The 27,039-nt window shown below is 47.1% G+C and overlaps 1 protein-coding gene across 5 annotated transcripts in view; it reads left to right on the top strand.

Annotated features, from left to right (window-relative positions):
• RYR3 (ryanodine receptor 3) overlaps positions 1–27,039 on the top strand; it is a 1,864,151-nt gene that overhangs the window by 1,283,703 nt on the left and 553,409 nt on the right. For all 5 annotated transcript variants that reach the window (XM_086937034.1, XM_086937032.1, XM_086937031.1 and 2 more), the window contains 3 exons: positions 9,095–9,333; positions 16,817–16,898; positions 21,573–21,703. In XM_086937034.1, coding sequence (XP_086793160.1) covers positions 9,095–9,333; positions 16,817–16,898; positions 21,573–21,703 — 452 coding nt within the window. The remainder of the gene's footprint in view (positions 1–9,094; positions 9,334–16,816; positions 16,899–21,572; positions 21,704–27,039) is intronic.

The following is a 27,039-nucleotide window of genomic DNA, read 5'->3' on the forward strand; positions in this document are numbered from 1 at the left end:
AGCTTGTCTCTGCAGCCACGTGGACCAGGACGTGTCGAGGATGACCAGGAGCTGGGCACGGACTGTCCCATGAAGGATCTCGCTGTTGGCGGTGTCGGCTTCCGGATTGGAGTCAACAAGTCTTGGCTAAGGCAACCCACGCAGGAATCGAAGATGGCTTCTTAATCTGACCAGCAAGGTTTGATGGGCTTCTCCTTTTCAGGGAAGCAAGGGCCAGTCTGGAGCAATCAGACAAGTGGTGTAGATTCAAGGTTTCGTCGTCACAGAGGCCACTAGCCAACGGGCAAGTGACCGGACAGACGCGTCGAGCAGGAAAATGCAAAAGGGCCCCAAGCAGCACTCGTGGAGTGTGGAGGGATGATCTTTGGTGCAGATGATGCTCGGGGCTGGGGCTTCTCAATTCCCAATGCACAACTTCGAGGGTGCCTCAGAAGTTGCACAGAAAGCAATTCGCTGGCTTTCCAAGATGGCCGGTCCCACGTCTCGCGTTGCCTCCACGGGTCTCAGCTTTGCTGTGGCTGTGGATCGGGCTGAAGGAAGTCTGGAAGTCCGGGTCTTGTCAAGCTCTGTGCTCACCACAAGGGAGATTCTTCAGTCTTCTATCTTCAAGTAGAACGTCGAAGGTCCAGAGTTTTGTTTCAAGTTTCAGTCAGGATTAATCTAAAGTCTTGGGACTCAGCTCCTACCTATATACCAAATTTAGGGGCTGGATTACCTGCTAGGTCCATCCTATGGGTGGGACCAGGGAAGGGGGTGGTTACACCCCTTTCCCTTTGTCCAGTTTCGCGCCAGAGCTGGGACTGGAGTGCCCCAGCACCGGTTTGAACTGGACTATGCATGGGACACCTTGTGTGCCCCAGGCAGTGTCTCATTTCATTCAGCCCTCCCTGCCCCAATACACTATAGCCTGTCTGGGGTAGTGCTAGCAACTCCCAAGGCAGGAAACCTATTGTCCAAGCCTCCCTCGCAAGAAGGACTCCCAGCAGCAGGAGGTCAGACTTGTGTCTGTGGCAGCAGCATCCATTTTGTGATGCTGAGGCTCTGGTTAACTTTAACCGGGATTAGTAGGAACAACATGTCTTCTCCCTCTAGAAGGGTGGAATGCTACCCCCGTCACCATCCCAGACAGGCTATAGTGTGTAAGGGTTGTTGAAGGCGGGCTCACCCCAGACAGTCGTCTCCCACCTCCAGACTATGGCCGACCTCCTGCACTCGCTGGGGTTCTCCATCAACGTTCGGAAGTCACACCTGTGCCCCTCTCAGAAGCTCCTTTTCATCGGAGCGGTTCTGGACTCGGCGCAGTTTCGGGTTTTTTCCCCCAAACAGCGGGTTCGGGATATTCAGACTCTGATTCCGATCTTTCAGCCTTTATCCCACGTTTCGGTCTGGTTGACACTGCGGCTCCTGGGGCTGATGGCCTCCTGCATCCTTCTGGTGCATCACGCCTGGTGGCGGATGCGGGCTCTGCAGTGGGACCTGAAGTTTCAGTGGGCACAGCATCAGGGCAACCTGTCCGACCACGTCCTGATCTCGGAGGGCACTGCGAGTCAGTTGCAGTGGTGGCTCACAAACCACGATTGGGTCAGGGGCAGATCTCTCTCCCTACCCGAACGGGAGCATGTAGTGGTGACGGATGCATCCCTCCTGGGATGGGGGGGCCACATGGGAGAAAGGGAGATCAGAGGCCTCTGGTCTTTGGCGGAGTTCCGGCTCCATATCAACCTTCTGGAGCTGCGGGCCATCCAACTTGCACTGAAGGAATTCCTTCCCTCTGTCTGGAAAGTGTAGTGCAGGTGTTCACGGACAACACCACTGCCATGTGGAACTGCAACAAGCAGGGCGGGGTGGGGTCGTGGACCCTTTGCCAGGTGGCTCTGTGCCTCTGGCAATGGCTGGAACACCAGGGCTTCACCCTGGTGGTTCAACACCTGGCAGGTTCCCTGAACGCCAGGGCGGACGAACTCAGCCGTCGGTGCATGATGGATCACAAATGGCGTCTAAACTCGGACGTGGCGCAAGGTCTCTTTCAGCATTGGGGAGAGCCTTGGTTAGATCTATTCATCACAGAAGAGAACTCGCAATGTCATCAGTTCTGCGCGTTGGAATTTCCAAGGCGGCACTCGCTCGGCGATGCTTTTCATCGTGAGTGGTGCTGCGGTCTGTTGTACGCCTTTCCGCCTCTACCACTTCTGCCCAGAGTGATGAAGAAGATCAGGCGAGACCGGGCCCAAGTCATCCTTGTGGCTCCGGACTGGGCACGAAGATACTGGTATCCCAAGCTACTCAGCATGTCAGTCGATCCCCCGATTTGTCTGCCTCTTCAGGAGGACCCTATGTCGTAGCAGCAGGGGACGGTCCTCCACCTGAACCTGTTCAGTCTCCACCTACATGCGTGGAGATTGATCGGCGGCAGTTGAGGCCATTTGACTTGCCTCCTGAAGTTTGCGATGTGATTCTAGAAGCCAGGCGTCCCTCCACAAAAACGATATACGCCTGCAGGTGGAACAAATTTGTGGCATGGTGCACAGCAAAGGCTGTGGATCCACTCTCTGCACCCCTTTCAGAGGTTCTCTTCTTCTTTCTTTCTCATGCCCAGCAGGGCTCTCCTCTGGGCACTATCAAGGGCTACCTCTCGGCCATTTTCAGCCTTCTTAAGGGTCCCTGAATAGCCTTCACTTTTGAAGTCCCCTGTTATAAATAGATTCTTGAAAGGCATCACATACGTTTCCTCCTGTTCCCTTTGTGATGCCTCAGTGGGACTTGAATCTTGTTCTAACATATCTGATGTGCGCTCCCTTTGAGCCACTTCATAACTGTCCTCTTCGTTTTCTGACTCTTAAAACTGCATTCCTAGTTGCCATCACCTCTGCCAGGAGAGTGAGTGAGCTCCAGGCTCGATCTTCAAAACCTCCTTTCCTCTCTGTTCATCCTGACAAAGTTGTTCTGAGGACTCGTCCTTCTTTCCTGCCCTAGGTAGTCACAGCCTTTCACATTGGGCAGTCTATCACCTTGCCCACCTTCTTTCCGCCTCCGCATCCCTTGAATAAGGAAGAGAGGCTCCACCATCTGGACCCAAAACGTGCGCTCTCCTTCTATCTATATCGCACACGCCAGTTCCGGGTGGACGACCAGCTCTTTGTTGGTTACGTGAGCGCTAAGAAGGGACGGGCGGTACACAAACAGACCATCTCTCGGTGGGTCATCATGTGCATCAAGGTTTGCTACTCCAGGGTGAAAAAAGAGCCTCCTGTTGGGCTGCGCACCCATTCCACTCGGGCCACGGCAGCTACTTCTGCCCTTGGTCGGGGAGTCCCCTTGCAGGACATCTGCCAGGCAGCTACGTGGGCCTCGCTGCACACGTTTGCTAGACACTACTGCCTGGACAGCCAAGTCCGGAGAGATGGCTTTTTCGGCCATTCCGTTCTACTGGACATTCTGGTGTGATCTTGGTTCGCAGACCCACCACCGGGGTTGGTATTGCTGGGGTATCTATTCTAAGGTAAGGCATCTAACACTAACCTGTTTCTTTCAGATGCACAAGTTACTTACCTTCGGTAATGATATATCTGTAAGAAACAGTAGTTAGTATTAGATTCCTTACCGTCCCACCCATCCACCCCTTTCTGTGAACCGATATCTAGGGATAAGGACATCCCTTTCAGGGCCCTAGTTTCATGGCACCAGTGTCGGTTTCTATCCTGGCTCTGCGTTCTTAGCGCGGAAAGCTATGTACAGAACTGACGTCAGCACGCGAGGGCGGCGTCTAAGTACTCCGATGATTTCATCCCGGCGATCACGACAACGGACGCGGAGCCGCAGACGACGCCTAGTGACGCGCAAGGGGTACTGCTGATGAAAACTTTCTGATCCAGTCTGACACCTGGGATATTCTAAGGTAAGAAATCTAACACTAACTACTGTTTCTTACAGATATATCGTTACCGAAGGTAAGTAACTTGTGCTTCTGCATCCAGCCTGATGGCTGGGAAATTCAAAGGTTAGGAATGTAGCTAGATAGAGTCTCTACCACATAATGCGTTACCGAAGGTAAGTAACTGTTCTTCAGTGTCATGGCGGGATGGTTCGCCTTCCCACAACCACTAGTCTTCGGATACTGCTAACTAGTCTGATTCAAGCAAGTGATTTTATAAAAGTTATCAATATTGGTGAACCACAGAGTACAGGAAAGTAACTTGTTATTTCTCCGATATTCTATACACAGGGTACAGATTAGTAACTTGTTTTTTATCCCTAACTTACATATTTCATTTACTTGTAAGTCTCTAGTAAAGTTGCACTACATGTGCTCAGGGTCTGTAAATTAAATGCTACTAGTGGGCCTCCTACAACACTGATTGTGCCAGCCACCTAAGTAGACCTTTAAACGTATCTCAGGCCTGTCATGCATGTATGTGTGTGTGTGTGTATGTGCAGTTTAGGATTGCCATTTAAACCGAAAAAAATAATTATTTTTTGCCAGGTCCAAACCTTCCTTCTTAATACCTGTAAATCACCCTAGGGTTGACCCTGAACAGCCTAGAAGGCAGGGTGCAATGAATATATTTAAAAAGTAGGACATGTACTTTTAAGTTTTATATGTCCTAGTAACGAAAACTCCCAAAATAGTTTAAGGCCTAACTCTACAATAGGATAACATTGGAGTTACCTTATTACATTTAATAAGTGTAATTTCCAAATGAGAAGAGCTGGCCAGATCATGTTTGGTGTCTCTTGAATTACAATTTAAAATTTAAACTTTTGTTGAAGTCGTATTTTAAATTGCAATTCTGAAAATGACACATTTAGAAAATTTTATTTTTTTGCCATATCCATTTAGTGCCTGGAGCCTGTCTCTGTTCCCATGACTGGGGTTAGCTGACAGTATTTCTCCTCGACAACCACACACAATAAGGAGCTTAGGTGTGCCTGGATAAGACATCACCGGCAGGATGGAAGGGAGGAGCTGGGCACAGCCCTACTTACACCGCCTAGAGCTGTGTCCTGTCTCCACACAAAGGCACAAAGCGCTGCATACCCCCTGTAGTTAGTCTTGAGCCAAGGCAGGGAAGGCAGGATTCCCAGGTACTTCAAAAGGAGACCACTAGAAGCTTCTCCCCTACTTCAGGGGAGCAACTGGGTATAAATGCTGTACCTCGGACACCAGTTGGCTGGCCTTCTGATCTGAAGCCTCAGGGAAATAACAGTCTTCCAGCAATATTGCATCTGTACATGGACTCCGCCATCTGTGAGTCTACCCTCCAAGTGGTGCCACCCTAGTCCTAGACACTTGGAAGTGAGCTTAAGGTGCTCTGCCATCCTCTGTGCATCAAGTAGAACTGATGCATCTCCTCTGCTGCACAGCGCAACCTCGAGCAGAACCAACGCATCACTGTTACTGTGTGGATTGGACCTTTCGCAAACACCGGCCTGGCATTGCACCTCTCCGGAACCATTGCATCGCCTTGTAGGAAGCTGCCTTTAATGTAGATTGCCAATGTAAGGACACACCATTCAAAAACTCTAGATGACCCTTATTGGTTTAAAGGGGTTTACTTTAATAATTTCAAGTGCTCTATTTGTGGTATTGGGGTCGAGCAACTTAGGCTTATCAGAGGTGAGTGTTAAGCATTTGTTGCACACACAGATTAAATAAATGGTACACACACTCAAGAAGCAATCTGAGACCAATTTCTAGAAATAACACAGATTTTAATATATTTTTAGACACCAATATCATCGGAAACAGGTAAGTATTTTTGGAGTTATAGACTTCACAAGAATACAGTAAAATACCCAAATACTGTTTTTGAGGCATGAACCTCGAACGAGGTAATGACATCCTATGGGAGGAAAGAGATATACTGCAAAAATGTACTTGTAGTCGAAGTTTGTGGGTGACCTTTGGAACTTAAGGTGCTAGGGGGCCAAGGCTCAAAGAACCACCAGCAGTTTTAGTTTACCTGCCATGGTGGGTCTGGGTACAGAGGTGCTGGGGGAGGTTGGTAGCCACAAGCGGTACACTGTTGAAGTCAATGGGCACCTAGAGAAAGAAGGCTGTAACGGGCAACTTGAGAACAAGAATGGCAGAACCCAAAGGGGAGCTCGGGTCATGAGGGTCTTTGGAGCAAGGGGGCACAGTCGGTTGTCCTGAACCCGGGCTGTGGGCTATGGTGCAGAGGTGTTTGTTGGCTGGCCACTTACGTTGGAGACTCTCATGGTTCTCAGTTAGACCTGCATAGGGGAAGAAACCAAGACAGCGGGCCACTCTCAGTGTAGGTCTCATTGGTCCTGAAGTTCCTCATTGTGCAAGTTGGTTTTGACAGTGATGGTGTCCCAGCTGGACACTAAACAAGCCTTGGTTGCTGGAAATGCTCTGTTACCCAGAGTATTGGATATCCGTCCATCATTTGTTTGCTGTAACACTTCTGCCCTAAGTGGGATGGGTATGCCCAGACATGGGTCCCTTGCTCACTGTGATACTGGATTCAAGCCAGCCTGGCTGAAGAAGGGTGACATACCCTGAAACCGGTCCCAGGATGCTTGTTTCCGGTCCAGCGAGGACCTGGCTTGGCAGTTCGGTCTGGACTGTTCCCGTAAGGCACAGGGGCAAGACTGATTTGCATATGGCTAGATCAAAACTGGGGTGGCATGGTGATCAAAAGAACAATGGATTTAACCCAAATCTCTTGACTGGGGTGAATGTATGATTCATTCAGCATTCCGTCCATCATTTGTTGGCGTAGCACTTATCAATGGAACTAGGCATTACAGGGACACCTCTACTCATGCAAATGTGCCCTCACATGTAATATAATGCCCCCTGCCTCAGGGCTCTAAGGCTTGCTGTTGGGTTGATTTACATATAGTACCTTCAGTGTACAGGTGCATGGCACACAGTGAGTGTGCCATGCCATGTTTTCAGAATGATTTTCATCATTTCACGCACCCTGCAATGGCAGGCTGCATGCAGTTTGTGTGCGAGTCCCTCAGGGTGCCATAATACATGCTACGGTCTTCTTTAGTATCCATGCCCTGGGTAGCAGGGGTGCCATTTACAAGGGATTTACAAGAGTGCTTAACTCCTTGACAATTGTGTTGCAACTGACATTTGTCATGGTCTAAGTAAAAGAGCACTGGCACTGGGAACTGCTTAGCAGGGACCCAGTGCACTACCAATAAACATCAGTACCATAATGCATCTTCAGCCCAGGACTTCACATCCCTTGTCGATGGCAGCCTCGACAGTAGACCCCAAATGGCAGCCTTGCAGCTTTTCGGAACTGTCGTACCGCCCCAACTGCGCACAGAATCCTCGACGCAGGACTTTGCATTGCGAGCCCGATCTAGGGATTTTCGAGCATGACGTAAGCCCTTGCATCACCGCCACATCTCGGAACTGGCGCATCGCTTCCGCTGCATGCCGCATCTTCGATTCGGATCCACGCAACACTCTGCAGGATTTAAGGTACTTTTGTTCAGCAGGCCTAACTGGGTCCCTGTAGGCAGCCTGCGCTCCATCATGGTCATCCTGAATGTGTGACTTTGTCCCGGTCCTGCATGACTAGATATCCACAGTTGGGGCTTCACGCCATTTGTTGCTATTTTTACTAAAAACTTTAGAATTAAATATCATCAGTTCTACTGATTGGAGGTTTGTCGTTCAGGTCTTGTTTTATTTATTAAAAATAACTCTATTTTTGTTACTCTTTTGTGTGCTCTTTTTGTGGTGTCTTCTCACTGTATCACTGTTTGAAGTGTTGCACAAGTATCTTACACATTCCCTTTAAGTTGAGCTTGACTTCTCTGTGCCAAGCTATCTAAGGTTTGAGCACAGGTTAATTAAGAGTTTGTTTGTGATTTCACCCGGAGAAGAATTGTGGATGTTGCTTTTAGAGGGATTTCACCCCCCTCTAGCAGTAACCCAATTTCTTACATTGTTTTTCCAATATTTTATAAAGTACAATGTACACCCTGGCATACGTTTTAGGCGCTGTTAAAAAACACAGATGCTGAAAAACATGACAAAAAGGTTTGGGATATTAAAAGGCCATATCTTCAGTAATTTGTTAAATTTTTACAAGCATGGTTCCTTCCTGATATGTAAAGGAATTTCACTCCGTTCCTAAACACCTTGCACTTAAAACGATTTGCCACTCCATTTCTTCAAATTAAATTCTCCACACTCGTAACTTTACTACTTGTAAGTCCGTTTGTGAATCGGGCACAGAGAGTGTATATTTACCACAAAAGTGTAAGTTATATGTCTCTGCCCAAATCTAAAGGAATTGGCTTACTTTTGTGCGGTTGGGTGACGTTCCTATGTAGACCCCTCTTGGTCCTCCCTAAATCCCAGGTAATCCTTTCTTATCCCATCTCCTTTTGTAGTAAATCTGTCCTATTCCCCACCTACTTCCTTAACTCCCTCCCACATCTACTACGAAAACATATACTTATGTGTGCAGAGGCTTTACAGTTGGGGCGGAGAACTCCAAGCACATAGTATATGTGAGGCAGAGGCTTAAAACTCTGTACGTAGTTTGTGATTTGCAATTTTTAGTACTTTTTTTACTACTACAAACCGTACTACAAAGCGCAATTTGTAAATCAGACCCAATGTATTGTTATGCTAGTGTCTGCAAAATGTTTAAGCAAACTGCCAGTACTGTTGATTGACTGCTCAGTCATACTTTTTCACAAGCATATTATTGTGCTCAGTCCACACCACATCTACCTAGGGACTAGGGTATGTCTTTACTGGTAAATTGCTTTGAAGGAAAAAGGGTAGGAGTTGGGAATCTGAGAAGCGGACATTAAAGGGTTAAAAAGCGAAGCGGGAAAGGCTCGTCATAGATAGAAGGCTGCAGGGGAGTGGCCAGAAAAGATGGAAGAGAACATGTAGAGGCTTAGGATCTCCTTAAATTGTAAACCAATAAATAACATTCCACCCTTCAATGAGAAAACTGTGATTTCATAACATTAGTGCCACTTGGCTAAAGTAGTATTTTTGTTGAGTGTGCTTCAGGTCTGGGAACTGTACTGTAGTGTCCTGTCCAGCCTCGATCACACATTTGTAGTAACCGCTGGTATTTTGCAGTACGGTGATGAAGTCTGGCTCGGAGCTGGTGAAAGCCGGAGTGCGCTCATTCTTCGAAAATGCTGCAGAGGACCTAGAGAAGATCTTGGAGAACCTCAAGTTGGGAAAATTCACACATTCGCGAACTCAGATGAAAGGAGTGTCTCAGAACATCAATTACACTACCGTGGCCCTGCTACCCATCCTGACCTCCATGTTTGAACACATTGCTCAGCACCAGTTTGGCGTTGATCTGCTGTGTAAGTATTGGTTTGTGCACACAATGTACATGAAATAGCCAGAACATTAACAACAGTGATTGTATGATATTGATATGCTATTGCAGAGTTCAAGGGTCACCTCTATTAATAATGATACTTGAGATCACCAAGGTGGCGTGTTTTTTCCTTTTCAACCAGTATGTTACTATTAAAATTACAATGAAGATTGGGTAAAGCAGCCAAGAGATGGTGGTTGAAGAAAGATGGGACAGACGTGGCTAAGAAGGGTTTGTGAATCAAAGAGGTGGTTTGGATGAAACAAGGGCTGTGGTTTGGTTGGTACTACATTTTCTTTTGGATGTCATTACACTGGGATATTATAAAGAATAAAGTCTCCCAACAGGTTGATCAAGAGGCTGCCAATGGGCTTGTACTCTTGTGTCCTTTATTGTTACAGCAATTCCTTTTTGCGGTTGAGAATACATTAGTTTTCATATTACTTGTTACTGTTATATAATCTTCATGCAGTCCACAGTAACCAATCAACTGTGCAATTAAGTAGCATAAAAAAACACAGCAGACCTATAATTTAAAGTGCACTCAACAATTAGTTGTGTAATCCAGTGAAATCACAAAACAATGCACAACATATTTCAGGGCAGTTTACTTCCTTGCAGGGTGGATGAAGGCTTGAACGTGCCTGTCGTTCTTGAATTTCAATGTAAAGGCACAATTAGATATACAGATATACAAAAGTGTATGTTGGTAGCCTCGATCAGAGGTTTGAGATGCTTTGGGATATGTGAGTTAGCATTGTGAGATGCAGTGTTCTAAGATGCAGTGTTGTGATATATGGTGTTGAAAGATGTACTAAGAGGAGACGCAGCACTAAGAGATTTGTTGTAGGGAGGTTTAGTTCTCCACTTTGAATTTTTGAGATATTCACCTGCTTGAATCATTCCTCGTCAGGCTGGGAATCCCTGGTAACTTTAATTATCAGTAAACAGTGTTGAAAATGGTCACAGAACAACCGTGTTCTCTAGGAGCACATCCACCTCATTTGCAAGAATCCAACTACAGCTAATGAGGTGGAAGCGCTCAGCTCTCCTACTCCCTCTGGAGCCCACAATAGGTCAGATAACTACTCTATGTCGTTTGTTAGGGAGCTCAGGAGAAGAGCTCTGCTCAAGCCTCTGACCTGTAAATTTCCCGGTCCACCCTGGGATTGACCGAGCCCTACCTTCGTCTTTCAGAGTACTGTAAGTTGTTTTGGGGTCATTTTCCGAGAAAGCCCCAGAAAAGACCTCTCCTCTGTCACCAACTTTCATCATGACTGACAGAGAGATGATCTCTTTTCAAGCACTGCTCCATCAGACGACAGAAAAGATTTATATTCATTGTCCACATAAGCAATATTTTTATTGCTTCTATCCAGTTTAGAAGGATTCATACTGTGCATTTTCAGGCTTTTCCTTGTAAGACTCTGAAGGATAGGAGAGGAGGTTGTAACTGGGGAAAACGGCGACCCGGGAGAACGCTTATCGACTGAACTGCTCCGCAACTGATATACGAACGACTGTGAAATTATCCGCTCCATTTCGCCTTCAGAATCTGTTACTCCTGGGCTTACAGCACTGATGACTTCGTCCTGGGACTGAATGGGTGACGTATGAGTCATCCGCTCCATACCGTCCCACGCTTTCTGCTCTTGACCACGCAGCCCTGACAAATTCGTCCTGGTTGCATTTCTACGTCTCTAAGAGATTAACTGATCAGGTTACAGACCCTGCCGTGTCGGAATTATCACCGGCTGAGCGACCCAATTTTCCCACACAGCCTAATACTCAGCCGTGAGGATTCGCAGTAGCGATGAAACACGTGTCGGCTGGTTGTTCTCAGAGAGAAAATTAATGAATTGAACTTTACGAATACTGAACAGGAGATCCATGTTTATTCTGCTTACTTTGTTTTCCACATTTGTGTATTGATTTGTACACGACTGGATAGATTTTCATGTGTGTGCATAGGGTATTTTCACTAAGGAAAAAGAAGTATGCTCCTACTAAGGGGGATGTACCTTCTTTGGGGGGTGGTTCCATAGTTCCAGGACGACAGAGGAGGTTATGTGAGACCAATGTGTCCCAACCGCCTAAGAGGGCCCCTCACAATGATCGGGACCCACTGCCTTTCCTAAGGAACATTATCCAACTTCAATTGAGGTGGAACAGTAGGCCAGTATTCCTGAAGCGACAAGCCAGTCAACTTCATTAGGTCAACCCCTATTAGAGGGAGACCCGAACCCCTAGATGGGATTATCCGACATTCACTTCTGGTCCTGACAAAGTGCCACCCGACTTCGGGGCATACAGGATACGAAACATGTTGACCACACCCCATTAGAAGCTATCCTGGTATTTGATGACCAAATGATAGCATCACTGCTTTTAGCTAGACCTGGTATCTACTCCCTATAAAATGTTATCCTTTGGATACCAGAGCCTATTTTAATCACCACTCACACCCTTCACTGGTTACACTGTTAGGTTGCCCCCTCACTTGCATTTATCTATACTGCATGCTCAGATCAAAAAGATCTCCGACAAAGAGCCCCCAGGCCCATCAGGCATTGCAGCGCCGGCCTGACGAGGATGAAGCATGACACCCTGACGGGTGTTTGAGGGATCAAAGATCTGACTTACAAGTCTCCCTACGACAGGACTATTAGCCACAATGGTCCACCTTTAGGGACCCCCTCTGGCTAAGGGCGAACTAACCCTATCTTTAGTTCTATAGAAAGTGCTCCACCAAGCACTTTTACGAAAACAGTGCCTAAAAGGAATCTTCCAGATCTGGACTTGCACCCTACAGTGCCTACAGCCACCTTCTCACAGGAATTAACTTGTGTTCCTTCACGAAAAAACTTCAGGAGGATGTACATTATCATGCTAAACAAAATAATGTGTGAAAATCCGGCTCCATGCAAGTCCTGAATAAAGTGCCAACCTCACCAGTTGCTTTTCTATTGTCACTGTTGGCGATGAGAAAGAAGCTACTGTCATCAATGACACCATCAACAACTATGTCAAAAACAACTCTGTTAACTATGGGACCCTTATTGACAACCCTAAGGAGGTCATCATCGATGATGACTTCACAGATGAACAGACGTTTGTCAACAATAACATCCCCCTCGACAATGAGACCATTCTTGATGATGACTCTAGGTTACTGTCCCAAAGATTTCTATCATTCTATCGTTGATGATGATGACACTTTGGACAATGGACACTTTGGACATCACTCCCTCTCAAACCCTTTGCGACTCCCTAGCTTCGTTCTTCCACGACAAAATCACAGACATCCACAACAGCTTCGACAACCAACCTGGAGACCAACCCACCCAACCTTCTGCCGTACCTTCACCCCCCTTGAACATCCTTAATGACTGGAACCCAATCTCCACTGAGGACACCATCCACCTGATGAACTCCATCCACTCAGGATCCCCAACAGACCCATGCCCTCACCACATCTTCAACAAAGCAGACTCCATCATAGCACCACACCTCCGAGACGTCATCAACTGCTCCCTCAACTCCGCCACCTTCCCGAAAAGCTGGAAACACGCCGAAGTCAGCGCCCTCCTGAAGAAACCCACAGCTGACCCCACCGAACTCAAAAACTACCGCCCCATCTCGCTCCTCCCATTCCCGGCCAAAGTCATCGAGAAAGCTGTCAACAACCAGCTCGCCGCCTTCCTCAAAACCAACAAATCCCTCGACTCCTCACAGTCCGGCTTCCGAGCCAAACACAGCACTGAGACCGCACTCATCGCAGCAACAGACGACATTCGAATTCTACTGGACAATGGAGACACAGTCGCCCTCATCCTCCTCGACCTCTCCGCAGCCTTCGACACAGTCTGTCATAGCACCCTGTTACAACGCCTCAACAACATCGGAATCCAAGGAAAAGCACTGGAATGGATCACCTCTTTCCTTGCCGGAAGAACTCAGAGAGTCCGCCTCCCACCATTCAAGTCAGAGGCCACTGAAGTCATTTGCGGCGTGCCACAAGGATCTTCACTCAGCCCCACCCTCTTCAACGTATACATGAGCCCCCTTCGCATGCTCAAAAAAACATTTCGCTGGATCCCCACCGAAACTAGAAAATCGGTCACCCACGCACTGGTTACAAGCCGCCTGGACTACGGAAACACCCTATACGCCGGTACCACCGCAAAACTTCAGAAAAAACTCCAACACATCCAGAACGCATCAGCCAGACTCATACTAGACATCCCGCGTAAAGACCACATTTCTGGTCACCTAAAAAAAACTCCACTGGCTCCCCGTCAATAAGAGGATAACATTCCGCCTCCTAACCCACGCACACAAAGCACTTTACGAACTTGGACCCGAATGCCTCAACACACGACTTTCCTTCTACACCCCCTCCCGCCAGCTACGCTCTTCCAACCAAGCCCTCGCTGCTGTACCTCGCATCAACCAAACCACCATGGGAGGAAGATCCTTCTCCTACCTGGCGGCTAAAACCTGGAACTCACTTCCCATTCCTCTTCGTCTCACTCAGAACGACCTAGCATTCAGAAAGCAACTTAAAACCTGGATATTCGACATGTAATGCCCCACCCTTCTTCAAGCGCCTTGAGACCCTCTGGGTATGTAGAGCGCTATATAAATTTATTGAATTGAATTGATGACAGATCCAGCAATAAGACCTACAATTTCAACATCGTTGACGACCTCCTCAGTGACAGTGTTGATGACAGATGATCCAGCAGTAGCCACCTTTTCATCCTTGAAGGTGGCGGCATGCCTACCTAACCAGTCTAAATTCTGAGCTGGAGATAGACCACAACAATGAAGACACTTCAAAGACGGCCTGGGTTTGAGGAAGAGCCCTTGGATGAGGAGGTAGCCAACCAGGAATATGACTATCAGCCACACTTTGAAGCAAACAACTGTTTTCAAATCCCACATACCTCATCACTACTATACAGACCCAGCAGTCACACAATTGCTATGGAAATTCTTGTCCACTCTGCAGCACAGAATTTTAATTTTCTAAAGATTGTTCCTGCAACAACTTGTAGGACAACCTACCCTCGCTCTGCCTCCACCTCTGCCCCTGGTAACACCTCCACCTCCTTCACTTCATATGGACACACCTCCCAGAGCTGTCCCACCACCATTGTCCCACCAATTACTAAGGATATTGAAGATGGAGACTCACCACAGTACGAGTATTCAGATTTACATTAATATGGTGAATTCTTGGTAGGAGGTGATGAAGGAAATGACAAATGGGAAGATTATATCATACACATGGTTTGTTCAACTAGATTCCCCTTGAGACAACATAGCCTATTTTTCAAACTGGGTCCTTCTAATTTCTGAGGTTTGGCAGTGGTCTGAGCAACATGTCTAGGTGATGAGTGGAGCCGAATCCTTGGCATTTGTACTGCTACAGGAGGGTTCCCTCTGCCATACAAGCATGACCCCTGAAACAAGATTAAATTGGGTACCTCTAAAGTTAAAAGGCCCCAGAATCAGGTGAGAGCCTTACACCTCATTGATATGAATGGAATACATGTAGAGAAAGGCAGGAACACATGGGATCAGTGCGAGGGCCGAAACATGTTGGCACCAATCAGGGGTGATTGAGATAATAATGCTCAATTAGAACCCTGGACTTATTTTTAAGCATAACTATGGTACCCTATTAATAAAGAGTAATTCTGGCTTGGTATTCCTCAAGGCATTTTTAAGTTTCTTTTTTCAACTGGATCCTTGATTTATCTAGAGAGATATCTTCTATAAGAACTCCCATTGGAGGTTGAGTCTGCCCTGCTGATACTATCCTACCAGGGTTTGGATAGGCGCCAATGATGAAGCAAGCCACTTTTGAGTGGGTGATGCATCTATTCCAAAATCTTTGGATTTCCCAGTAGGCCTTACAAGCGGGTCTCTTCTTTTCTTCTTTTTCGCCTGGTTGCCCTTTTGTGTATGGATATTGATTTGGGAGACTGCAACTAGGTAGGTCCTCTCTTGCTCTCCCTTTGTTAAGAAAGTAGGGCAACACTAAATATCGACAAGTCCTCTGTGGAACCTCAGACAAGACTGCAGGTTTTGAGAGCAATACTGAGCACTCAGTTATGAATGTCCTTTCCCTCCGCATATAGATCAAGAAAGCTCCAAGCCATGGCCAAACCTTCTCCATCAAGCAGTCAGTCACAGGCAGTACAATCTTTGCTGGCTCTGATGCAATCCTGCCGAGGGCTTACACCTTTTTGCAGACTCCGGATAAGATCCATGCAACAAAACTGGACAAACAATAGAAGCAACTGGACAAATAATGGGATAACACTGTCCATGTCACAAGAAGGTTGAAGCAAACACTGCAATGTTGATGGTTTTCTGCAAATCTCAACTGCGCCTTTAATATGAAACAGCAAACAGAATGGTGCCAATGATGGATGCTTCCATGGATGGCTGGGAAGGTCACATGCAGGAGCTCACGACTGGGGCTTCTAATCGGTTACAGAAAAGAGGCTCCATATCAATATCTTGGAGGTCTGTACCATAATACTTGGCCTACAATAGTTCCGCCTGAGATTGGCAGGCCAGGTGGGTTTCATCGACATAGAAAACATGGCATTGATATTTTACATCTCCAAGCAAGGATGAGCGAGATGCCTGCCTCTATTTGCAACATCACCCTGGAACATTTACCAGCTAGCCCGAACCATCGGGCCGATGCACTCAGTCGTACCTATCAGATTGCTACAAGTGGGAACTCCACCAGGATCAAGTGGATGATATCTTCTACATATGGACTCCACAACCCAGAGCAGTTGGAAATGCTGGTACTATGCCAACATGTTTTGACAACCAGGAACCAAGGGCAATGCCTTTTTGACCAAATGATCCAACGCCTTTACATATGCCATTCCTCCTTTTCTCCTGATCTGAACGGTACTGAGAAAGGTTAAGGTGGATCACTGTACCATTATTCTCATTGACTCAGTGTGGCTAAAGCCAGTACTGGTACATCGAGTTTCTGATGCGCCCATGCTCTTCCCCAAGCACAACCAAGAGATACTGCATTGCAGGCAGAGTGGAATGGGTTTTGGATATATAGTATTGAGAGATGTAGGTATGGAATGGGAGGCATGAGATTAGTAGATGTGAAAAATGTGATTTTGGAATTCATAGATCTAGTAAAAGGAGATGTGGTGTTCAAAGATGAAGCCTTGGCAGTTGAGATATGTAGGGGTGTAAGATGTGACAATTCGATAAGCATCACTGGGAGATGCTGCTGTGGTAGATAAAGCAATGGAAGATGATGTGTGAGGAAATAATGGACCTATAGATCTTGTGCTTGAAATGTAGCATGTGGGCGATGTATCACAGAACAAATCTCTTCTGAACCTAGACTACATTGAGTAGCTGTGCATATGTTTCGCTATAAAGCATTAAGTAAAACTTTTTATTTTTAGTGGACGACGTGCAGGTGTCATGCTACCGGATCCTGTGCAGTCTTTACTCCCTGGGGACCGGAAAGAACATCTACGTGGAAAGGTATGGGTGGTAAGACCATGAAGGCAAAGCTCATTAAGAGGAGAGTGGCATTGTATGAGCCAACAGAGCTGCTTGAAGTTATGCCAAGCAGTGAGCTTTAGAGGGGGGTGTCCCTTTGCTGGAGAGTATAGTGTTAGACAACAGTTATGCACACTAAAGCTATGCATACACAGATATTTCTGATTACTGGATGAAAACAGGGTTTCATTTGCAAAAAGTGTTCTTGCTTGAGTCTCTGGCCTCTTGCAGTCTCTTCATTGGCTGCCTATCTGGAAGCGGATAGTTTTTAAAGCCCTGACTCTTGCACACAAGGCCCTCTACTCCTCGGGGCCTAAATACCTTCAAAGGACGCTCGCCTTCTATCGTCCGTCACGATCTCTGAGATCAGAGTCGATGTTTCTTGCCACTGTTCCTCGTGTGAAGAAGGCCCGTATTGGAGGTCGCTCCTTTAGGTCCGGGGCTCCACAGCTTTGGAACTCTCTGCCCCTGACACTGCGCAGTATCTCGAATTTGCTGGCCTTCAGGAAAGGCCTGAAAACTTGGCTTTTTGCCTCTTAGACTCCCTTTTATTTTGCTGACTCCGTTTTCTTATTTCTCTGTGTTGTGTTTGTCTTTTTCAGGTTGTCAATAAAGCGCTGGGACTCTCTTTCCGAGTAGCCGAGCGCTATAAAAGACACAATTAACATTAACATTTACACAAGAGCCTCAGTGCAAATTGGCCAGTTATGTAGAATGAGCTCGAACAATTTTTTGTACTGACCTGGAAATTTTTCTCAGAGATATTTGTTCTAGAAAAAAGTACACATTTCTTAGATTTCCAGCTCACAGTGAAGAAAATAGTAAGTATTATTGCACTGTGTCGTATTCTGATCTGCAAGACTGAATAGGGAAGTAAAACTACATTGGGTGAAAAACCATCCCATGCGGCATCTGTATTTCCCCATGTGATTAAATGTACCCAAATAGTGCTGCTACTAGACTGAGGGTCTAAATCGAAACTTAAGGAGAGTTGTGGCGCAGTAGCCAGAGCGGCTGACTCCAACGCGCGGGGATCATGGTTCAATCCCCGACGGCAGCTCAGCTCAGCATATGTGACTCTGGGCAATAGCTCACAAAATCTCCCCAACAGCCCCCAGCGCCTTGAAACCTTAAGGTGACTACTTTCAGAAAAGGCTTTGTGATTCGGGCCATCACTGCTTCAACATGTACGTTTGTTGAGACCTCTGTTAACTTTCAAAAGAAGAAAAGACATAGGGGCCTATGAATAAACTGCAGTTTGTCATATATATTGTAGTAATGCAGTTGTACTACTACAAAACATGCAGCAAAATGCTACTCACAAACGTACGTGTGGAGGTTTCGCCTCAGCCTGTCCTATCTCTCGGTGAGGAGATCTCAACCTGAGTGCTTTGGCTCCACACACACAAGTATATGTTTTAGAATTAAGTGTGAAAGAAACACAGCAAAGTGACTGGAAAATGAGGATTTTTTTATTACTAAAGGGGTGGGGTTTAGGGAGGAGTACGGAGGGGTCACAAGACGGTCAGAGAAGGGTTTAGAGAAGGGTGTACACTCACCCACAAAACAGTAAGCCCATTTCTATTCACAAACTGCCCTTCCAAAGTTACGACAGCCAAAAAAGGAGCCAAAAACGGTGGGAAATCACTCAAGCTCAGAGCAGAAGGAAGTCCAGCAGCACAGATAGCTGACCACTGGCACTGCAATACCCGCATATGGAAATAAATTGAGGTAGAGACTAGAGACTTACACTAAATAAAACCCAATAGGAAGTAATGTTAAATTGTTTAAATTATTTAAAATAGTTAAACCTAAAAAAAATATAATTGAATGTGAAGATATATGTGTGTGTATATATATATATATATATATATATATATATATATATATATATATAATATATATATATATATATATATATATATATATATATATATATATATATATATATATATATATATATATATATATATATATATATACATACACAAAAACCTGTTGGTGCGGCCAGATCGTAATACACTCCAGCCCGAACAAACCCCAGTAGCGCGGCTCCAATGTGACAGCGTGTTTGTTTCAAAACGCCGGCAACAAGGTCCCAACGCGTTTTAGAGCCTTCCGCTCCTTGATCACGGGTTAGATTTGTAAACTACTTCCCTTTCTATTTAAAGGAACTACCACATGTGATGCGTGCAGGTAATACGCATAGAAAACATGCTCTTAGTCTGTTTCAAATCTTGTTCATAAGAGAGTCATTTCGCATTTGAGAGATTGAATACAATTACAATAATTGGTATAACATCCTTTTTGGTATAACATATTTTTACAGAGTCTGACGAAATATGGGGAATTGTATTTCAAAATAAACCCATTATTTTAAAATGCGCTTATCTCTGATATTTCAGAGCAGTACATCAGCATAATTTTCTTCCGTGCACAGACCTTATTCTCTTTTCACTAAATCAATGGTACAGTACAGCCGCACAATTCTGCCCAAGTGGGCTAATTCTCAAAGGTACCCCTCTATAATATATAAACCCCATCAATCCGCCATAACATACAAACTTGTTAAAACAACCGATTGTTGCTCCAGTGAGCATTAACTTGAATCAAAATCAATGGATTATCAGCTAGATTCATCAAAGACCCGTTTTGCGAGTCTTTAATAGCGATTCATAAGGAATCGCTATTAAGGACTTGCAAAACTGGATTCATGTAGGAATTGCTAAAAATATTACGATTCCTACATCTTCCTTATTTGCGATTAGCAAATTGCTAATCGCAAATAAGGAATAACTCCTCATTCATTCCTATGGGCCTAAAGAATGGGGAGTTATTCCTTATTTGCGATTAGCAATTTGCTAATCGCAAATAAGGATGCGATTTCAAGGGTGCCAGGGGTGTCCAAAGGACACCCTGTAGCACCCTGAAATGCAAATTTACAAAGGTGTTGCGCACACACATGTCCAAAGGACATGTGTGTGTGTAACATGCAACTGAGAAAAATGCACTAAAGTGCTTTTTTCTACTTTTTTCGCTATTTACCACGAAGTCTGACTTCGTGGTAAATAGCGGCCAGAAATTGCGAATTCGCAATTTAAAATTGGTTAATGAATTGCATTTAAGGAATCTCAATTAGAGATTTCTTAAATGCAATTCCTCGCAAATATGCGATTTCGCAAATAGCGATTTTTGCATTTGGGATGATGAATCCCAAATGCAAAAATTGCGCTCGGGACAGATTCTCAGAATCTGGCCCTTTGCGAGCGCAATTACCTTTCATGAATCTAGCTGTATGTGCCTATTATTCGGCCTATATTCCAACACAATTCCTCCCAAGTGGGTGATTTCATATTAAAGTCCAAACATAACTGAAGCTCCAAAACTGAATAAGTTTTTTTTTAAAGCCCTAAGGGATGGGGTCAACTCCTCCTTCCCCCTTCCCCCCTCCCGCCCCCTCCCCACCGTGCATGACCAAAGGCCCTGCACCATGTGGGGCTGGCTACCTTTCTGGGGGTTAACCCCCGGGGCCTGGTTGCAGGCCAGGCCTTGTGTCCAAACCTCCACTGTGCACAAATGGAGGTTGTGTGCAGGGTGGGTGTGGCTGCATGCATGGGGCTAGCCTCAGGCCTGCGTGGCTGGGCGTTGTTTTAAGAATGGCAATTAAATATTAATTTAGGTTAAAAAAAACTAGAAATTTACTGAAAAAACTAACGTTATAGTAAGGTGAAATGTTTAGTGACAACGTAACATTTTAAAATCTAAAAGCACTGAAATTCAGCTGTTATAGCTATCTCCAGTAACTATAACTTGTGCCCTAAAGTAACTATATCTCATGCAATCGCCATGCACTGCTAATTACCCCACATATTACATCAGTCATGACATCTTCTATTAAATCACTGATAATATCACTGCAACATTTGCAGGGAAATTATTGAAGAGAAAACTGTGCATGGCGGGAGTGCGAGTTATAGTTAACTTAAGACACAAGTCATAATTACTTGAGATAACTATAACTATAACTATAACTGGTGAATTCAGTCTTTTTTAGAGTTTAAAACATTACGTTGTAATAGACATACATACCCACATATATACATATATGCTTATATTTTATTTTTTACAAAAAAAGGTTCACCTACCCCAGCTTCTTTATGGAGAGACTCCCAGTGACCCGTCAAGAGGTGGAGGGGGGCAAAAAAAGGGGAAGGGGTCCCAAAATGTTGATTGCCCATGTTAATTCCCTTACTAAAGTTTGCTCTCCGATATTGAAAAATGGCTGGATGGAATGACCTCATATTTGCCAGAGAGCTAGAACTTTACTGAAAAAGTGTCCTTTTTTTGATTTGATGGATAGGAGTTCAGACGTTTTCTTTATATTAGCATTTAAAGAGGGGCTCGTTTGAATGCAAAGGTGGTAACAGCCAGAAAATGTATGAATTGATTTTCTGGACTACAATCCGTAATAAAATTATGATGAAAGTAAAGAATAATGCATGGTTGTACACCTGCTGCTCCCATACCTCCGGAAGTAACAGAAAGATTCCCTTTAGAAAGTCTGCCTTGCAACTGTTTTTGAAGAGTGTGAAGGTCTGTGGAGTGGTCCAATGTATAGAAGATTCGCAGGTCAATGCCTTTTCTCTTTTGTGACAGGCAACGTCCTTCGCTTGGAGAGTGCTTAGCAGCTCTAGCTGGGGCCATTCCTGTGGCTTTCCTTGAACCATCTCTGAATCACAACAATCCCCTGTCGGTGTTCAACACAAAGACTGCCCGGGAAAGAGCCAGTAAGTAACAATCATGGGAGAATCCTCTTGAGTAACTGGTTGTTGATAATAGCCAGGTAAACTGTTATCTTGAGACTTAGAATGGTTTGTTTTTCCTTGTTGTTAGTTTGAACCACACAATGCCTAGTGTATTGCCTCCCTAACTTTTTGAAAATGTGTTCAGACACATATTTTGTTGAGAATTAATATTGTACTGAACGGGGATGAGATTCTTAGTTTTTTTGCATATTCTTCAATTTTTTCCCTTCTTTTATGGAGTGTTAATGACAGTTAATGACTGCCAGCCCCCAGTACCATGACCAATTCTCTCCCATTTACAATAACATATACTCTGCTTATGGGTAATTTTCACCTAAACAACAACGCTATAATTGACTGAATTGGGTCTGCACACGAAAGTCTCTTGAGAACCCAGAGTAAATTGTCCTTATTTGTGGTTTGCAGTCAGACTTGACACCCGTTCAATCTGATGGTTAGTGCACATGAAACATAGGACAATTCGAGCATAATAAACACAAAGAGAGTGCAAACATGCATGTTACCATATTATTTACCTTCATCTGTAAATCATAGCAAATGTAAAATGCTCCTGGGTAGTTTTGCTCTAATCTTATCAATCAATCCCATTTTAGTGTCCAGCCCTAACTTTACTTTTTTACATTGGCTCCTTCCTTGTGTCTGCTGAAATCATTTTTGATTCTGTTGTGGATTTTCCTCTCATGGCTTTGGTGATCTTGGTGTACTAGATCAATATGCTTTTGCCAGCCTGTCTGTGAAGAACAACTTGTTTAGGTTAGCCTTTCTGGACAAGGTTTTCTCATTGCCTCTTGTTCTAAAGCCATAAATCTGATCTACTGGAATATTATCACCTAGTACAAGCAAGCCAGTTTATATATTAAATACACAAAAGAGAGTTGTCTCTCGGAGACTGTGTGAATATTAGTGAGCATCAAAACACATAAATCCTAGAGACTATCCATGATAGAGAGCCAGAGGCTATGGGCCTCAACAGTGGGCCGGCGCTCAGCCGCAAACTTTCACACACAAAAATGTCACCCCAGTGAAAGCTTTTGACATTTTAATTAGATTAGTTAGTTAGTTTGATTCCTTACCTTAGAATATCCCCAGGCATCAGAATGGATCTGGAAAGTTTTCCTCAGCAGTACCCCTGCGTGACTGTAGGCGTCGTCTGCGGCTCCGCATCCGTCGTCGTGATCGCCGGGATGACGTTGTCCGAGTACTTAGATGCCGCCCTCTAACGCTGACATCAGTTATTCTTTTTTCCGTGCCAGCAGATCCGGGAAGAGCTAGTACCCGTAGTCACTTTTTGACTAACTTTTTGCTCTTTTTGACTATCTTTTTCGAGTCGACTTTGACTCCTGGTGCCGGTAGGGATGCCCAGTTTCAAGCCGTGTGACGCCTGTCACCGACTGATGTCGGTTACTGACCCCCACCTCCGATGTCTCTACTGCCTAGGGGCCGACCACGATGACAAGTTGTGCCCCGACTGTCGGGCCTTAACCTCGAAGGCTAGGCGGGAGCGGTCCCGTAAGCTTCTCGAGTTCCGACAGTCGGCTCCGACCCACTCGAGGTCCCGCTCGTCGGTTTCCAAGTCCTCGCATTCAGGTAAGTCGAGGCATGGGAAAAAGAAGTCGAAGAGGTGACATCACTCTTCTGACTCCCCTTGCCGGTCGCGCGACTCGGCCGAGGGTTCGGATGGCACCACCCACGCAGCTCCACCGGAGCCACAGGCATCGCATCCAGCTCCACACCCTCCGGTCCCTGGGCTCAATGCGACGCCGGGCGAGATTCGAGACTTCCTCGTGGCCATGAGGACACTCTTTCTGCCCTCGGACCCACCGGCGCGCCTTCGGGCCCCGCGGGTCCGACTGGGGGTCCTAGCGTGCCGGCGGCTTCGGCCCCGGCACCGTCGTAGACTTCGGTCCCGACGCCGCAGGACCACGTGGGATCCAAGCCTGGATCCCGGTCGATGCCAGTCGACCTCACAACTTCTCTGCTGGCGCCTACCCCTATGGTGCCACTCCCGATGCTGTCCTCAGACGATGCCTTCCCTGGTTTCAGCCCCGGTCTGGGTCCAGCGTCGGAGCGGCGCTGCTTGGCACCGTCTCCAGCGTCGGTGGGTGAGCAATTCATCTATGACCCGACTCCGTCATTTATGCCTGTTTATCAGGACACAGATGAAGGGGAGGACTGGGAGGGGTCTGAGGACCCTCTGGCACAACATTGCTAGTTAAGTCAGAACTGGGCAGATGAGCTGGGGGAGGCCAGTGGTCTTGACACATCGCCTGACACTAGTTTCATCTCTCCTCCCTCCGTGGCTACAGAGGAGGATGCTACATATGGTGTGGTGTTGCGCAGGGCAGCCAAGGCCTTGGCTCTTGAGCTCCCTGCTGTGGCCGTGAGGACTAATCTCCTCACCGAGGTGATCAACCGCCAGTAAGCTCTTCGGAACCTATGCTGCCGTTCAATGAGGCCCTCACTGATGTTCTGATGGGCACTTGGTCCAAGTCCTCCACATTTCCCCCTGTGGATCGGAACGTGGCACGACGCCACTGCCCGGCTCTGGACAACCCCTGCTTTCTGTCCGTACACCCACCCCGAGAGTCTGGTGATCTAGACCTCTACGTCCCAGACCACATTTCCGACTGCTCCCCCAAATCGGGAATGCAAAAGGCTTGATCAGTTTGGGAAGAAACTGTTCTCCACAGTCTGCTTGGGGTTGCGGTCCATTAATACTGCATGCCTTTTGGGCCGTTACACCCACTCTCTGTGGGATACAGTGGCGGACGTGCTGCCTCAATGTCTGAAGGAGGCCCAGACACGGCTCGCCCAGGCTCTTGCTGAAGGGCGGGACGTAGCACAGTATTCCATCCGATGTGGACTTGATACCACGGACTCTCTAGGCAGAGCAATTTCCACGACGGTGGCGATCCGTCGCCACGCCTGGCTGAAGTCCGCCAATTTTCCGGGGGATGTACAGAACACGCTCATGGACATGCCCTTCGATGGCCGTCGGCTTTTTGGTGACAAAGCAGACAGTGCGCTTGAGCGTTTCAAGGACTCCAGGGCTACGGCCAAGTCCTTGGGCCTGTCGGGCCAGCGCCAGCAGACTTCTGATTTATTCCCTTTTGTGGCCAAGGAAGGGACTCCCCAACACGTTCGTCCAGCCGCAGAACCAACCTTAACGCATTTGCGGACGTGGTAACTGCTGTGGCGGTACAGGGGCACAGAGGCCCGGTCAGTCCACATCCATTCCCGCAGCATCCGCCTCAAAACCTTCCTAGTCCGAGCTTTCAGGCCCATTCAATGCCAGCAGGAGGCAGGGTTCGCCGTCACCTACTCCACTGGCATACCATCACTTTGGACAGGTGGGTGCTGCAAATCGTCCGAAGGGGCTACTCCCTCCCCTTCAAAAGCACCCCTCCAGCCATGCCACCGCAGAACCACAGCATGTGGGGGTCACTTGCAACTTATGCAGGCAGACGTTATGGCCCTCTTGGCCAAGGGGGCCATTGAGCACGTTCCTGGGCCAGAAGTAGAATGTGGTTGCTACTCCCACTACTTTCTGGTTCCCAAAAAGGGCAAAGGGGGCCTGAGCCCTATCTTGGACCTTCGGAGCATCAACGGCTTCCTCCGGAAGGAGAAGTTCAAGATGCTGACTTTAGCTCAGGTCCTGGCTGCCCTGGACCCTGGAGACTGGATGGTTGCGTTGGGCTTGCAGGACGAATATTTCCACATCCCCGTCCTGCCGGCCCACCGGCGCTACCTGCGGTTCATGGTAGGCCATGAGCACTTTCAGTTTACCGTGCTCTCCTTTAGCCTCACCAGCGCCCCTCGGGTGTTCACAAAAGTGATGGCGGTGGTAGCAGCTCATCTGCGCAGATTAGGGGTTCCAGTCTTCTCCTACCTCGACGACTGGTTGTTGAAGGCGGGCTGGCCCCAGACAGTCGTCTCCCACCTCCAGAGTACGGCCGATCTCCTGCACTCGCTGGGGTTCTCCATCAACGTGCCGAATTCACACTTGAGTCCCTCTCAGAAGCTCCTTTTCATAGGAGCGGTTCTGGACTCGGCACAGTTTTGGGTTTATCCTCCTGAGCAGCGGGTTTGGGATATTCGGGCTCTGATTCCGATCTTTCGGCCTTTATTCCGAGTTTTGGTCAGGCTGACGCTGTGGCTGCAGGAGCTGATGGCCTCCTGCATCCTGCTGGTACTTCATGCCAGGTGGATGATACGGGTTCTGCAGTGGGACCTGAAGTTCCAGTGGGTACAGCATCAGGGCAACCTATCCGACCACGTCCTGATCTCAGAGGGCACTGCGAATCAGCTGCAGTGGTGGCTCACGGACCGTGATTGGGTCAGTGACAGATCCCTCTCCCTTCCCCAACCAAGTGGTGACGGATGCGTCCCTCCTGGTATGGGGGGCCCACATGGGAGAGGCAAAGATGAGAGGCCTCTGGTCTCCGGTGGAGTCCCGGCTCCATATAAACCTTCTGGAGCTGCGGGCGATCCGGCTTGCACTGAAGGCATTCCTTCCCTCTGTCCGGGGAAGTGTAGTGCAGGTGTTCACAGACAACACCACGGCCATGTGGTACTGAACCACCAAGGCATCATCCTGGTGGTTCAACACCTGGCAGGTTCCCTGAACGCCAGGACGGACAAACTCAGCCGCCGGTGCATGATGGATCAAGAGTGGCGTCTGAACTCGGACGTTGCGCAAGGTCTCTTTCAGCAGTGGGGAGAGCCTTGGTTAGATCTATTCGCCACCAAAGAGTACAAGCAATGTCATCAGTTCTGCACATTGGAATTTCCAAGGCGGCACTCGCTCTACGACGCTTTTCGTTACGAGTGGAGTTGCGATCTGTTGTACGCCTTTCCGCCTATAAAACTTCTGCCCAGAGTGCTGAAGAAGATCAGGCACGACCGAGCCCAAGTCAACCTTGTGGCTCCAGACTGGGCACGAAGATACTCGTATCCCGAGATACTCAGTATGTCAGTCAATCTCCTGATTCGTCTGCCTCTTCAGGAGGACCTTCTGTCGCACCAACAGGGGACAGTCCTCCACCCGAACCTGCCCAGTCTCTACCTACATGCGTGGAAAATGAGCGGCGACAGTTGAGGCCATTTGACTTGCCTCCTGAAGTCTGTGATGTCGTTCTGGCAGCCAGGCATCCCTCCACAAAAACGGTATACGCCTGCGGGTGGAAGCAATTTGTGGCATGGTGCACAGCAAAGGCTGTGGATCCACTCTCTGCACCCCTTTCAGAGGTTCTCTTCTTCTTTCTTTCTCTTGCCCAGCAGGGCTCTCCTCTCGGCAC

Source organism: Lissotriton vulgaris, chromosome 9 (assembly GCF_964263255.1).
Source record: "Lissotriton vulgaris chromosome 9, aLisVul1.2, whole genome shotgun sequence".
Taxonomy (NCBI): domain Eukaryota; kingdom Metazoa; phylum Chordata; class Amphibia; order Caudata; family Salamandridae; genus Lissotriton; species Lissotriton vulgaris.